Source organism: Myodes glareolus, chromosome 4 (genome assembly GCF_982192425.1).
Source record: "Myodes glareolus chromosome 4, mMyoGla1.1, whole genome shotgun sequence".
Lineage (NCBI taxonomy): Eukaryota > Metazoa > Chordata > Mammalia > Rodentia > Cricetidae > Myodes > Myodes glareolus.
This window is the reverse complement of record NC_142029.1, coordinates 64259967-64275638: the sequence shown is the minus strand read 5'-3', so window position 1 is coordinate 64275638 and position 15672 is coordinate 64259967. Positions and strand designations below refer to the sequence as shown.

Sequence of the window (15672 nt, the reverse complement as noted above, 5' to 3'; positions counted from 1 at the left end):
TAAAATTTAATAGGCTGATCTTCAGAATGGCTTAAACAAATCTGAAGTTAGTCATAGGCGAGCCTTCCATGGCTGGAATGAGTTTGATATTAGTGAAGATGAACCACTATGGAAGAAGTATATTTCTCAGGTAAGATACTCCCTCTCCATCTCTGTGGTGTAACCTACATTTACTTTTATGGTTGTGAATTCCATGATATTTACCTACAGAGAAAGGAAATATTTTTTTTGTAATGTTTTCCCCTAAAAATTTGAATGTTAAGTTGAAATTTCTATAGTTTTAGTTCTGACTCTGTAGACGTCCGGTTCCACAGCCGTTCAGTCCCAAATAGACACACAGAGGCTTATATTAATTATAAACTGTTTGGCCTATTGCTCAGACTGATTACTAACTAGCTCTTACATTTTACATTGATGCATAATTTTTATCTATGTTCAACCACATGTCTTGGTACTTTTTCTCAGTGAGGCATTCTCATCTTGCTTCCTCTGTGTCTGGCTGGAGACTGTGTCTCTGCCTTCTTCCCAGAATTCTCCTAGTCTGGTTGCTCTGCCTATACTTCCTGCCTAGGTCCTGGCCTATCAGCATTTTATTAAACCAATATGAGTGAAAAATCTTTACAGGGTATAAGGGCATTATCCCACAGGCAAAATTGAAAAGTGACTATTACTTACAGGGCAGCATTTTCTATATCAATGTTCAACATTTCCTATATAAGCAACACTAGACAGTGGTCTCTTTAAAGATGCTGAGCTTAGGCTTCATGATAGGAGAATGCTGTAGTTGCAGGTAATCTTGACTGTCTTAGAAAATTAGTAAATACATAATTAAATCTTAACTGCCAGGGTATAAGTTATACCTTTCTTATCAACTCTGATTTCTATTTGCCTACATTGGTTATGACCTCAGAAAATAGTAAGCTCACAGTAGATTATGGTCATTCATAATTACCTTTATTTTAGTTTTTAGCAAAGGCTTACTATAGCTTTTAAAAATTTGGTAACAATTGCATTAGTGTAAAAAGCTGGGTGATTCTGTGGCTGGTTTAAACTAAAGTTTGGTGTGCTAAACAAAAAATACTTCGTGAAGGCATTAGAAAGTTTGTGTTTAACTTGTTTAAAAGACAGCATCAGCTGATGCAATAAGCTTTGTGCACATGGTTGTGTAAAGAACTGATAGAACTGTGGTGCCTTCCCATTTGTAGTTGTAACTTCATATTTGCACCCTACTTTAAGGAAATTCTACTGTAGTTCATCTGGACCTATCATGCTTGACTGGCACTGTAACTGAATTGTTTTCTTTCTTGATCCTGTTATTCTAGCCAGAGTACCTGACTCTTAGGATTCCTGTAAGAATTAAACAGTGCCTGAGATATAGTTAAGATAAATAACAGTTAATACCTATCATCTATTAGTCATACAATATTGGATGATTCTTCTTCTTTAGGAGAATACTGAGTTTGTTGTTCTGTAAACATCTGTCTGGTACTCTCCTGTGAAGTGACATACTTAATTAGAACCATGGCAGAGCTTTTCTTAGGGTTGGTAAAAGGCTCTCCACCAAGGTGTGATGGTTAGCAGTTAACATTAAAGAGGGTTCTGTGGTTTACCTAATGCTTTAGTCTGAAGAAAGACGCTTAAAAGGAATTCCACACTAGCTCAGAATTGAGAAATAGATGGTTATTTATTTAGGGGTAAACTCACAAGTCAGAATCCACTGCTGGAACGGAGATCAAAAACGGAAATCTACAACCTGAACAGAGAGGCCGGAAAAGAGTCCGGATGCAGGCACTGCATCAGCATATATAGTATAAGAGGCCACGCCCCAGTAGGCAGATAACCACTAGCTGTAAGACTTCCTACAGCATTAGTCTCATTCTTAGTTACGACAGATTCCTTCATTTAAGGGTCCATTTGAAGATTATGGCACTTAAAATTATATTTAAGTTGGAATTGGAGAGATGGCTCAGTGGTTAAGAGCACTGACTGCTCTTCCAGAGGTCCTGAGTTCTGTTCCTGGCAACGACATGGTGGTTCACAACCATTTATAATGAGATCTGGTGCCCTCTTCTGGTGGGCAGGGATACTTGCAGACAGGGATACATAATAAATAAATAAATCTTTCTAAAAAATTATTTAACACACAGGTGACCAGTTACTTTTATTCAGCCATACACTGTATGTTTGCTATAGTTTTATTTTGCTATCAGTTTTTTAGTCTCAGTACTTAGGTTAAAAACCTTCTTTTTCAGTCTCAGAAATTCAAGCACCTGTCTTTGTCACATTAATATAGTACTGTAAGCCAGGTTTAGTATTGCATTCCTATAATTCCAGTATTGGAAGGCTTAGGTAAGAAGATCATTTATTTGAAGTTAGCCTGAACTACATAAAAGCATAAAAGAGCCAAAAATTAATGTACTGCTGCAGGTACATACATACTATAAAGAATTAACAATTTTGTTGTTATGTTTGTAGATAGGATTTTTCTGAATAGCCCTGATTGTTCTGAAACTTGTTTTGTAGAGGATTTTTCTGTGTTCCTTGGCTCTCCTGAAACTTGGCTGATTTTTAACTCATCGATCCGCCTGTCTCTGCCTTCCAAGTGCTGGGGTTAAAGGCGTTTGCCACCACTACTCAATTTAGCAAATTCTTTATTGTAAATATTGATATTTAATTTTCTTTTTCTGAAAAGGAACTGTTACATAGCTTTTAAGCATGATCTCTACTTTTTTGTTGCTTGAAAATAAACCACATATAGACTCTTGTAATTTTGTAATGATGTCCTTTATAAAAAAGGCTTTTACTGAGGTAAAGCGGGATTGTCCTTCATATAAGAGTGTTGAATTGTTTGTTTTTCACCTCCAGTTTAAAAATCCCCTCATTATGCTGCTCCTGGCTTCTGCAGTCATCAGTATTTTAATGCATCAGTTTGATGATGCTGTCAGTATCACTGTGGTGAGTACACTCCTCTATTTTTAAAACTTTAATCTGTTAGTTAATTGTATCAGTTGGATTTGGCTTTACTTTGAAAATTAATGTGAATCAAAATGAATCATTAAAAAATAATCAAATCCACTTTTAGTTTTAATAGTTTTCTTTAGTTCTGGTTTGAGATGGAGGTCTTCCTGTGTTACTCAGGCTGATCTTGCCCTCCTGGGCTCAGCTGTGCTGTTGTGTCAACTTCCCAGGTAGCTGTGATTTCAGGCTTGTGTCGGCAGTCTCACAGATGAGAAATAGTTTATAATTTTCTAGTTAAATCAAAATTCCTCGTGCTTTTCAGTTGAAAATATTTTGACTAACAGTAATTGCTCAAGGAATATGTGATGTCAAAGCTATTTTAATAACACGTTCTTGTTACTGTAGCCTTTTTGTCTTAATGGCAAATGTTACTGCGTATGAAACTGTTAGAGCTTTGGCACAATTGGAAATGGCCTTAGCCGTATCAGTATCATTGTTTTCTTAGTCGTCCTCTTTAGACAAGGACTGTGGCCGGGTGTGGGAGTGCACAGCACTAGCACCAGCTGTGCTACCTGGGAGGCAGAGGCGGGGGATAACGAGTCTAAGGGCAGCATGGGCAACACAGTGAAGGAAGCCCTTCCTCAGATGTCTGGAAAGTTCTTGATAGAGGAATAAAACGAAATATATAAAATTGTTCCCCTGAGTATATATGTCTGTGATGGATGGGAAGCGTGTATAGATTGAAATGCAGTACCTGTCTTAAGGAAGGGCAGTTGTGAAGTAAACTAGCCTTTTCCATAAAAGAATAATGTTGCTAGTGATAAGAATAGACACTTTCAAATAATAATTAAAGTTACTGTAAATTTTTATGCATTACCATGAACTTGGAATTTTAGATGAGCAAGAGACCTGGTTATTCGTCCTCATCAACTTTGACCAGGAAACCCAATGTGGAGAAGTTCAACAGAATCACCATATACGGGCTGCCCATGCATGCTTAGCATTGCCAGGGCACACATTTCATTTTTCACCATGAACTTTTGATAGCTTCCAAATATTTAATGATATTAGTAGTGATTTTATGATGATGAAGTTTAATGATCTTAGTAGTGATTTTAACAATTATTAAATGTAGTAATTATGCCAGCATTTATATTTGAATAGTTAGGTGAACCAGTATTTTCCAAATGATTGATATCTGAGATTATCAAATTTCAGTAGGGAAAAAGTCAATGGATTCAGTTGATAAAAGATAGACAGATTATGAAAAGTTCATTGATACAGTTTTGCATTGTACAATAATGGTGAATACTTCTTCCCTTGCCAATTTTTTTTTTTTTTAGCCTGCGGCTTGATATTTTTTCCTCTCATAGTTTATTAAAAAAATTCTCATATTATGCTGTTTGTACCTAACAAAACATCAGTTGGATTACAGCTTTCTGTAGAAAAAGTAGAATTAAGGTTAACTCAGCAATAGAGAGAGCTCTTGCCTATCATTTGTTTGACAAATCAGCACTGAAAAAAAATGACCAATTTTTAAAGAAATTTTTTTTTTTTGCAAAAAGCTATGTGTTAACCTATCAGATTTTTAAATTCTTTTCATAAATTAGTATATAGGAACTAAGGTTAAACAAGTAATTATTATGTCTGTTATAGCAAATGTTATCCACATAACTAAGAAATAGTCCTTAATTTGGGAGGACTTGGGTGGATTCAGAAAGTTTTGGAAGCTATCATGGGGATGGTTAGCCATTTAAATTCATATTCTTCTCCCTCAGACCCTCAGGCAAATTGCTTTCTTCTCTTGCTAGCTAGTGCAAAAATCCATTCTCCTGGGCTGCACAGCCAGAGAAACATTGTGACGAAAAGTTATTTCTTGTTAATGTCTGATTTAAAAGGCTGTCTGTTTTTTAGGCAATACTTATTGTCGTCACTGTGGCCTTTGTTCAGGTGAGTAATCTGTTTTTCCAGGTTAATAGTGGTATATTAGTTGATTGCTTAAAAACAAATCGAAGTGACTTATGTGAAATAATCTGAACTTAATGGGTGGTAGTGTATTCCTAATAATTCATTGCCTTGAAACAATCTCAGCTAATAGCTAACTGTGGATCATGAGAAGAGGGCACTGCTTTGATTTAGGTAGTCAGAAGGACATAGCTATATTTTTGGTAGAGACAGATGATGAGAAAAGATGAGAAAAAAAAGCACAGCAATATAAATATAATCCACTAAGTTTAAAAATGTTTTTCTAGTTATGAATTGGGCCAGTACCTATTAGTGCTATATCTAGATGAGGAAAACAAAAAGGTGAGTGTAAAGTTAGTGAGCAGTTTCTTACTTACCATCTGAAGAAGACGTGGTGGATTACTGAGACTGGTTTCTCTTACAGTACACTTTTTCACTGAATTTATTTCTTTGCCTTATTAGTCTTGTTTTGGAATTAAAGTTTTTTTTTTCAGTATTGATAATCCCTTACTCTACTTCTAAAATTTCTTACATTCCTCAGAAGGAATGGTCCTACTTCGTGTTCGTTATAGTCATTCCAACAGCAAAAGAAAGGGATAAGAAGTCTCTTTTTAAAGATGATTCTGAATAATGTGGAGATGAGGTCATGATTTCTTTCTTTACGCTTAGGTAGAGGCATGATTGTCAACTCAAGGCTAACATGGGCCACATGCTAAAACCTTAATGTTAAACAAAGAAGAGAAAAAGAAGGGGGCAGAGAAGAGAGGGGCCATAACATACCAGGCATGGCGTCAGGGCAACAAGTATAGGAATAAAAACATAGAGGCTTAGTTTTATAAGTGTGTTTTATGTTTATTTAAATCTTTGAAACTTCTGTATATTTTAAGTTTCTACAATTATCAGGTCTTACTTTGAATACAGCTAATAAGAGTGGAAGGATTTATCCACTGTAGAAATAAATGTAATGATGTTGTATGTCCTGAGGTCAATGCTCTGATTTTTTAAGACAGTGATTGTAATTATTCTTACATAGTGTATAATTTATTTCGTGATAACTTTTGTCACTGTCCTGGTGTCTTAAAGTAGTTCCTGACACGTTAAGTTTCTAATTCTGTATTAACTGAATGTAAGAAGCCAGCCGAAGTCTGATTACTTGGAAATTTATGAGCTCCTTTAGTAGACCATCAGCACTCTTGTTCAGGGTTGAAGGGTCAAGGGTGGGGCATCTTCTTAAGACATAGAGTATTGCCTTTGGACTATTGGCGCTAATAAATGCAGCATAAGCCATTTCAGACTGTGCATCATCTAAGGAGGTTACTCACTTCCAGTCAAGCGAGTGGTGTGATCTATATAGGGCCAGTAACTGGAGTTCTCTCATAACTCCTCCCTAAATTGTGGTAGTCAACTCCCTCTTGGATTTTCTTTAGTATATCAGATGTATGAAAGATTTCATTTAGGTATTACCATTGTATGAAACGCCCTAGCAACTTGCCATCTTTGGAAAATAAAGAGCTCCTATCCTCAAAATACCCCACAGAGTTTCAGTCATCAGCGTAGAGTTTTACATGGAGTTGGGGCTGTTGTTGCTGTCTCAATGGTAGTTTTATTTGATGCTGCATTAGCTACTTTCCCTATTGCTGTGACCCATTGTTTGGTGAGAAGTAACTTGAGGGAGAAAGAATTGAGTTTAGGGAAGATGTGGTGGCAGGAGGCAAGAGCTTGTGGCTGCTTGCAATTAAATCTGCATGTAGGGAGCTAAGAGCTGGCAGCAAGTGGGTTAGAATATAAAACTTGAAGGCCAGCCTTAGTGACTGACCCTTGTCCTCCAATGAAGCTGTGTTCCTTAAGGTTCTACAACTGTCAAAAACACCACCACCATCTGGGGACCAAATATTCAATCACATGATCCTATGGGACATTTTACATTCAAACCACAACAACTGAGAAATTAAAAAAAGCTCCAAAACATTATGAAAAACTTCATTTTTATTAATAAGTATGTTTTTATACAGATTTGACTCCTTTCCTCAAACATGTCTTAAGAAAGCACCAGAATATTTTTACAAATCGAAACCATTCTTCCCACCATTTTCCTTCTACCAGCCCTTCAAGTCACTGGTTACCTTGCACTGTCATAGAATGACCTGTCTTACAACAGCTTTGCAAAGATAAAGACTGATAGCTTCTCTTTGATTAGTTACTTCCAAATTCTTCACTGTGGTTGGTGGATTGAGAGGCATGCCTAGTTATTTTTTATATTTGTAGATTGTGCTTTTTCTTGTCCCTCTTTGGGTAGTGACTGATAAAGTTCCGAGATCCTCTGCAGTTGATGACAGGTAGACTTAGTGATTGCTAACATGGCAGGTATTTCAAGACTCTCCTTATCTTCTATTTTGCTTTTGTCCCTCACCTTTTAACTTCAGACCAAAAGATTAGAAACAAAGCAAGAATAGCTTTGTGGCCATATGAAGCACAAGTGCTAATGGAAGCATAGGCTAATAGTGCAGTGAGATGGAAGATGCTCCTGACCCCAGCTGTCGGCTGTGCACATGGAAGGGTGTGTGATTGCAGAACAGCACAGGGCCTCTCAGCAACTTCCCTTTCATATAATTCAGGTTGTCAAGAAAAGCGAGTGTCAGAATATTATCAGCCACACTATTATTTCCAAGCAAATATATTACACAAACAAGTGTAGTTAGTGTGGGCTTAAGTCCTCAAAGTAAAATTACGGTCAGATTAGTATTTTGGCTTTATTGGTTGCTAAACTCAAATGTAAAATTATGATAAAACTAAGGCTCAATTATGTTAACTTTTAATGTATTCTTTGGATGCAGTAATTGGACTTCATTTCCTTCTAAACAATCTTAACATTTGCACATTGATTTTTAAAGTGTATAGTTGGGAATATATAATTTTCATAACTGTTTGATTATAATAATTTAGGAACACATTTTTATGATTTAATATAAGGATAAGTAAATCAAGATATGAATTGGGAGAAAATTTTAAGTGATAATGATTAATATTTAAGTTTAAAAGGACCATGTAAATTCCTTTGTGTTATGTTAATATTAAATTTTATTTTTTCTGTAATTAGGAATATCGTTCAGAAAAATCTCTGGAAGAATTGAGTAAACTTGTCCCACCAGAATGCCATTGGTATGGTTCTTTTATTTTAGAGTTCTACACCTTAAAAAAGTAGAATTTGAATGTGACTAGCATTGTAAGCATTATTGTTCCAGCTTTGTTTTAACATAAAGAAAACTATTGAATATGACAAGAAAAGTCTGATCAGTATAACAAACATTGTATTACTGGTGGTTTTGAGGAAGCTTTGTTCAACAGTCTTTTTATTTAATTGTTCAGGTATGTGCATATTCGTATGTGTGAGTGTGGGCATACATGTGCCATGACACACCTGGGAAGGTCAGAAAACTACTTCAGGTGTTGGCGTTCCACATTTTTTGAGGCAGACTCTGTCTTGTTCATCACCATGTGTGCTGGCCCTTGAGGGGGCTTCTGGGGATTCTCTCTGTTTCTGCTCCTATCCTGCAGTTGATGGGACTTTGTTCAATTTGGTTCACTTGTGTTTTCCGTGCTTTACCTGTAGACACTCTCTTATGTGCAGCAGTGTGTGCATATTGAACACTCTTAGAAGTAAATGATGGAAATTAATCGCAAGATAGCCTCAGTGTTCATATTTGAGTAGCTAATCAAGTTTTGTAAGGATTTCCCCCTCTCTTACCTGTGTAATTTAATAAGAGCATACAGTTAATCAAGTGCTTAAGTCTTTTCTTTCTTTCTTTTCCTTCCTTCCTTCCTTCCTTCCTTCCTTCCTTCCTTCCTTCTTTCTTTCTTTCTTTCTTTCTTTCTTTCTTTTTTTAAGACTGGTCTTACTGCATAGCATTGACTGGTCTGAAACTTGCTACATTGACCAGGCCATCTTCAAATTCAGAGATCTGCCTGCCTCTGCCTTGCAAATGCTAGAATTAAAGGAATGTGTGATGATGCCTAGCTTTTTTGTTTTTTTAAAGATTAATTTTTAAAAATTGTTTTAAATAATGTGTGTGTGTGTGTGTGTGTGTGTGTGTGTGTGTGTGTCTGTTTGTGTCTGTCTGTGTGGGTATATGCATGTGAGTTCGGGTGCTTGAGGAGGAACTGTTGGATTCTCTGGTGTTGGAGTTTTAGGCAGTTGTGAGCTGCCTGATGTGGGGGCTGGGAACCACATTTGGGCCTTTATCAAGAGCATCATGTGCTTTTTTAACTACTGAGCCTTCTTTCTAGCCTGCTCTAAGTTTCTATATTTGACTTATCTCTTTGGAAGTAACAGTATTTTTCTTAAGACAGACTCACTGAAACTAAATGTAGTCTTAAAGGGAAATAGTATGGTTTTCTTTAATAGTGATGATTTCTATTTCATGCTACAGTGTGCGTGAAGGAAAATTGGAGCATACACTCGCCCGAGACTTGGTTCCAGGTGACACAGTTTGCCTTTCTGTGGGAGACAGAGTTCCTGCGGACTTACGCTTATTTGAGGTAAATTGAGGGTACTTGGATATCAATTAATTAAAGGGTTAGCAGATCTAATAATTAACATATAGCTTACTTGAAATATTTAGTATTGTGACTGAAATAGTCACAAGTGTAAGCATGCCCCCCCTTAATATATATATTTGTTGCACTGTAAAGTCTTTCGAGTTATCTACTTAGTCAATTAGTATACCTTAATGACAGTTAGGTACTGGAGCAGACAGAGATGATAGAATTATGTTGTTTAGGGAATCCAGAATTTGTGAACACTGATCAGTATATGATAGAAGTCAGTAAACAGGTAAAAGAAGGTAAAAAAATAGAAACTGAGAGAAGAGACATTATTTCTGACGTAGCAGTGAACAGAGAATGCAATGTAGCCATGATATTTGAAAAAGAGTGTGGGAGAGGAAAGGAGAAGAGTATTAACCTCCATGACAATTCCAGTAGAGGTGCTCCTGGACTCAGTGCGGAGGTTTTGTCTCAAAAGACCCACTGAAAGTTTAAAATACTGTGCCAGAAACAATTGCCTGTACCTAACTGGGCTTAAGGCACACAGTGCACTGTATTAATTGCTTACCCAGTGACACTGTACATCTGACTCTGGCGTACTACACTGCCCAGAATCACACGAGATATCCTATTGTAATCTTAGAAAAGAGCTAAGTAAACAATGGAGTGCAGTTTCTACTGAATGTATATTTTGCTTTCTTGGTGAGAGGCAAAGTTGCCTAACAGTGCATCCCTCCTCTGGCAGGACATAGAAATCATCTGGGGCCATGGCCTGGAAGTGCAAGATTCTGTACATGCAGCCAGTTCTTGTCAAAGTCTGCTTCACCCACCTCATTACAAATTCCTTAGAAACCCATTGTTTATATTCGGAGACAGCTTCTTTTGGAATAGGTTCTTAAAATATAGATCAGGTTGCCCCCTCCTTCCTCAGTGTATCATAGGTTTGAAGCTACCATACTTGCCCTAAGTATTTTTAGATATATAATTAACATGGTAAAATACGCACAAGTGAACTCTAACATTTAGTGGTTTTCAGTCTGTTCCCATTACCACAAGCTAATTATAAAGTTTCATCTTTTTCCAAAGAAAATATCTTATCTTTTAACATTCGCTGTGTTCTTACCTCCAATAGCCACTGATTTTAGCCACTGTTTTTTTTTGACACAAAAGTATGTTTCCTTAGTCTAGACATTTTATTAACTTAAATGAATCATATAACATGTAGGGTCTTTTTTGTCTATATGTTTCACTTAACATATTTTCAGCTACTTCATCTAGTACTTTATTACCTTTTATTGCCATATGATTTTCTGTTTTATGGATATACATATAGTAAATTTAATCTGCTTATGTTGAAACACTTCTAGTAGGGAAGGGCTTTTGCTGCTTTATTATTTATGTCACTGTGGTGCTGTTACCTGTGGGACTGTGTTTCCAGACCCCTCCACTTACGACTTCTTTTGCCAGAGAAATTTTTTGTCACCCCAAATGTAGGCATATAAAATATATCTGCAGATTAAGCATTATCAGATAATACATCACAAAAATGACAGTTCTTCAGTATGCATATAATTTACCATTTATTAAAGGGAAAGCAAGTTAACCAATGAGTTGGGAATACTTTTTAATTTTTGCATAACGAATTAAATTTTGGACTGGAGAGATGACTGGGTATTTAAAGAGTACTTGCGCCTTTTGTAGAGAACTGGGTTTGATTCCCAGCAACAGCATGTTTGCTCACAACCATCAGTAAGTCCAGTTTCTGGGGATCCGATCTCTCTTGTGGCCTTTGTTAGCACCAGAGAATGAATATACGTACACATGCGCACATGAACACACAGACAGACAGAGAAACAGAGAGAGATTTTTTTAGAATGGCTTGCAGACTGGTCTAGCTTGTCCAGCAATGGTTGTCTGTCTACCAGTGGAAGGTTCAATAGTCCAGTAGTTGTTCAGTCCACGAGCCTAGATGTCTCAGCTAGGCTTCTTTCAGTACAAAGAAGTATGAAGGAATGGACTTGCCAGTGAGAGCTAGCAGGCAGTGAGAAAGAACACACTTTCTTCTTTCATGTTCTTTATATGGACTACGAGCAGAGGGTGTGGCCCATATTAAAGGTGGATCTTCTCACCTCAAAAAGTCTGGATTAGAAGTGGGTCGTCCCACTTCAAATGATTTAATAAAGAAAATATAAATTTCTCACATGTGTGTCTATTTTGTTGAGTTGACAACCAAGCTGTCAACCCCTGTTACATTCTTACAGGTCATGCCAAGAAGTTTTGGTTCTAGAGGGGAGAGTGCTCCTGCCAGGAGCCACTGCAAACATGCCATTGAGCTGGAAGCTCAGACTTCTCCCTGGTGGGACAGGAAGCTAAAATTTTCCTGGTGTGTCACTAGGAGCGATAGTGAGTGATAATATTCCTGTTTTCACCCCCTGATTTCTGGACCTGTGGGTCCTGGCTCTGGGAGAAATTGGACCATGTATTGGATGCCAATTCACAGTACATACTGTCTGCCTCATGGAGAACCTGCCCTTAGCCCTATGGCTGTTGCCAGCCAGCTATTTGGTGCTGTAACTGTGTCTTCAAAAGGCCCTGTGTCTTTCTGCCAGGTCAGCTGCATTAGGATGGTAGGAAACATGGTAAGGCAGGTGGATTCCATGAACTCATATTTCTCTGGCTGAGAAGTGAGATCCTTGGTAAGAAGCAATACTGTGTGGAATACAATATTGTGATGGAACAGGCATTCTAACGTTATCCTTATACAAACCAAACTTGTATTGATTTGATACCTACTTGTTAAGGATTGATATCAGAAGAATATTGAAAGTTTCATCATTAGTAAACTATTATGTTTATGTAACAGCAGAAACCTTTCTACGTACAGTAAAAAGCCTTCCAGTTCATAAAATATTTAGGCAGTGTGTGGTGTGACTGTATGTTGTGTGTTTAGAACCAGGCAGCAGTGAAGTTGCACAGTTCAATATGGGTGAGTCCTGGCAGGAAAGAAACTCAGGTTTATTATGCATTTGATGTTGAATGTTTGTACGGTTATTGGATATTCAGAAATCTTTCACTGTTGCCAAATTTTTCATGACCCCTTATAATTAATGTGATCTCAACCTGTGTTATGACCATAGTTTAAAAATTGTGCTCCCTAGGGCTGAGGAGATGGTTGAGTGGGTCAGAATACTATAAGCAAGAAGGCCTGAATTTGATCTCTAGGACCCATGGTAAAGCTGGGCAAGTCTGCACATGTTTGGAACCCCAGAATTATGATAGAAACAGGCAGATCTGGTGCTTGCTAGCATGGACACATGCTCTTAGTTTTTTTTAATGGTTATGATAGAATCCTCTGACCAAAACCAACTTAACTCACAGTTCATGGTTGCAGTCCATAATGGCAGGGAAGTCGAGCTGTCAGGAGCTTGGAATAGCTGACTCTATTGTAAGAAGAGGGCATTCTAGCACTCAGCTTGACTTGATTTCTACTCTCTTAGACTGACCTCTGCCAAGGGAATGGTGCCACCTGTAGTAGGTAGGTCTTCCCACCTCCATTAGTGTGATCAAGGTCATACCTTATAGCAGTGCTCTCAACCTTCTTAATGCTGAGATCCTTTAATACAGATCCTCGCTGTAGTGACCCCCAACCATAAAGCTATTTCATTGATACTTCATAACTAATTTTGCTTCTGCTATGAATCGTAATGTAAATATCTGATAATACAGGATATCTGATGTGCAGTCCCCAAAGGGGTCACAACCCACAGGTTGGGAATCTCTGACCTACAGACTTGCTTAGAAGCCCATCTCCTGAGTGATCCTAGATTCTGTCAAATTGAGAACAGTAAGCATCTCAGTGAGCTTTTAGGTTCAGTGAGAAACCTTGCCTCAAAAATAGGGTGGAGAGTTCATTCCATCCCCAAGCTAGGAAATAAACCAAATGGTTTTCTGAGACCCAAACTCCAGTTTCTGCAAGAGCAGCAAGTACTCTTAACTCCTGAGCTCTTTCTCTAAACTCCTTTTGTGGACTTTGATAAGAATTGGGTTGTTAAATTTTTTTTGACTCTAAGTGATAAACTTGCTTTTTCTTCTGTTTTTAAGATTTTTTTTGTCATCTGCCTGCCCAGAATTTTTTTTTTTTAAAAAATATGTCTCATTGTGAATGGATTGAGCTTCTTGATTATTTAGATTTGTGCTTTGCATCGAGTTTGGGAAGTTATCGACCATTATGTAGTCAGATATTCATTGCTTGTCTTTCTTCTTCTGGAATGCCTGTAGCATATTGTTCTACTTGGTAGTGTCTCCTACACATCCTTCATCTCTAGTTTTTCTTACTTTTTTTTCTTTCTGCTCTTTAGACTAGCGATTTTTAAAGCATTTCTTATTTTATTCTTATTTAAAAATTTTATTATTATCTTATTTGTGTAAGTATTTTGCCTCTAGGTACCAGGTAGTACACACGGAGGTCAGAAGATGGCATCTGATCCTCTGGCACTGGAGGTGCAATAGATACGTGCCTTCAGATGGATGCTGGGAATTGAGCCTGGGTTCTCTGGAAGAACAGCCAGTGTTCTTAACCATGAAGCCATATCTTTAGCTCAAGTGGTGATTTAGAACAATATTTTGTGTGTATGAGAATTATGAACATGCCTGGTATCTGGAACATGTCTGGAAAAGAATGTCAGATCCCTAGGAACTGGAATTACAGATTTGTGAGCTACCATGTGGGTTCTGGGAAATGAAGCCTGGTCCCCTGTAAAAGTAGCAGGTGTTCTTAACATCTGAACCATCTCTTGAGCCCCTGTACTGGTGATTTGTAATTGTCCCAGCTTCCGGGTTATTGATTGCCTTTTTTCTTTTTAATTTCTAATGTTGAACTTCCTCTAAGTAATTTCTCAGGTATTATTTTCGGTACCTGGTTTATATAATAAATATTGATTGATTAACTGTGTCGTGTCTTATATAACCCAGACAGGTACTGTACTCTTGAGCTGTAGTCCCAGCCTCCAGATTTCCAATCATTTCTTTATGTAATTTCTATTAAGTTTTTTTAAATATATATGAAGTTTGTTTCTTGGTTCTATTAGTTCTTTAAGTATAGTTAATACAGCTCACTTTTTCTGGTCTGTAAGTTTGATGTTTAGGCTTCTTCACAGAGGGTTTTTGTCAGTTAATTTTTTTTCTTGTGAAGTCAGCTGTGGGTATTGGTGTTTTGCTTGCGTGTGTTTCTGTGAACCATTTGCATACTTGGTGCCTGAGGTGGTTGAAAGAGAACATTAAATCTCCTGGAGTGTTGGAGTTATAGACAGTTGTGATCTGCCATACTAAGGATCAAACCTGGGTCCTCTGGAAGAGCAACCAGAGCTTTTAATTACTGAGCAATCTCTCCAGCCCTCAAGGCCATATTTCTTAATTTTATTTTTGTGGAGTGGTATAACTGCTTCTTTCAGGGTGATAGCAGATAGTAGGCATGCTTTAAAGAATTAGCTTATCAAAATTGCAAGAACACTTTTCTTCATTAACAATTAAGAGTTAGAAAGTCAGCAATTTATAGACAGGGATAAAATCAACTTCAAATATATTTAAAAATATTTTGGTGTGTGTGTGTGTGTGTGTGTGTGTGTGTGTGCTCATGTTTTTGTCTGTGAAGACGAGATCAACGTTGGATGTTATTCCTTAGGTGCTGTCTTGTTTTTCAGACAAGGTGTCTCCCTGGATCCTGAGACTCTAGATTAGGTGATGGTTGCTGACCAGTGAGACCTAGGCTCCTGTCTGTACTTTCCCAACACTGGGACTATAAGCCCCTGTCGCCATGCCTGACTTCATATGTGGTTTCTGGGACTTAAATTCAAATCCTCCCAGGGTGAGGGTGGAGGAGAAGGAGGCTTTGCCATTCCCATGGGACTGAGGCTGTCATCCTTGACGTGGCCCTCTCAGCTCCCTACTCTTGAGCGATATTCTTTTGCAGATTCTGGCTTCAGAAACTGATCCAGGTCACATAGATAGGTTTGTTTTTTTTTTTTTTTGTTTTTTTTTTTTTTTTTTTTTTTTTTTTTTTTTTTTTTGCTTAGAAAAGTGAATACTTTGAGACATGGCAAACCTAAACAATAATGTGTTTTGTTAGGAAAGTTGGGTTCTAAGCTGTAGGTTCACCTGGTGTCTCCATTTCTTTAGTTGTATTTTGAATTTTAGGCTAACATATTCTTA

General features: G+C 37.4%; 1 protein-coding gene across 5 annotated transcripts in view; it reads left to right on the top strand.

Annotated features, from left to right (window-relative positions):
• The window catches only part of Atp2c1 (ATPase secretory pathway Ca2+ transporting 1), a 113874-nt gene that overhangs the window by 55306 nt on the left and 42896 nt on the right, over nucleotides 1–15672 (top strand). For all 5 annotated transcript variants that reach the window (XM_048416917.3, XM_085689655.2, XM_085689658.2 and 2 more), the window contains 5 exons: nucleotides 14–130; nucleotides 2866–2955; nucleotides 4873–4908; nucleotides 8021–8082; nucleotides 9351–9459. In XM_048416917.3, coding sequence (XP_048272874.3) covers nucleotides 14–130; nucleotides 2866–2955; nucleotides 4873–4908; nucleotides 8021–8082; nucleotides 9351–9459 — 414 coding nt within the window. The remainder of the gene's footprint in view (nucleotides 1–13; nucleotides 131–2865; nucleotides 2956–4872; nucleotides 4909–8020; nucleotides 8083–9350; nucleotides 9460–15672) is intronic.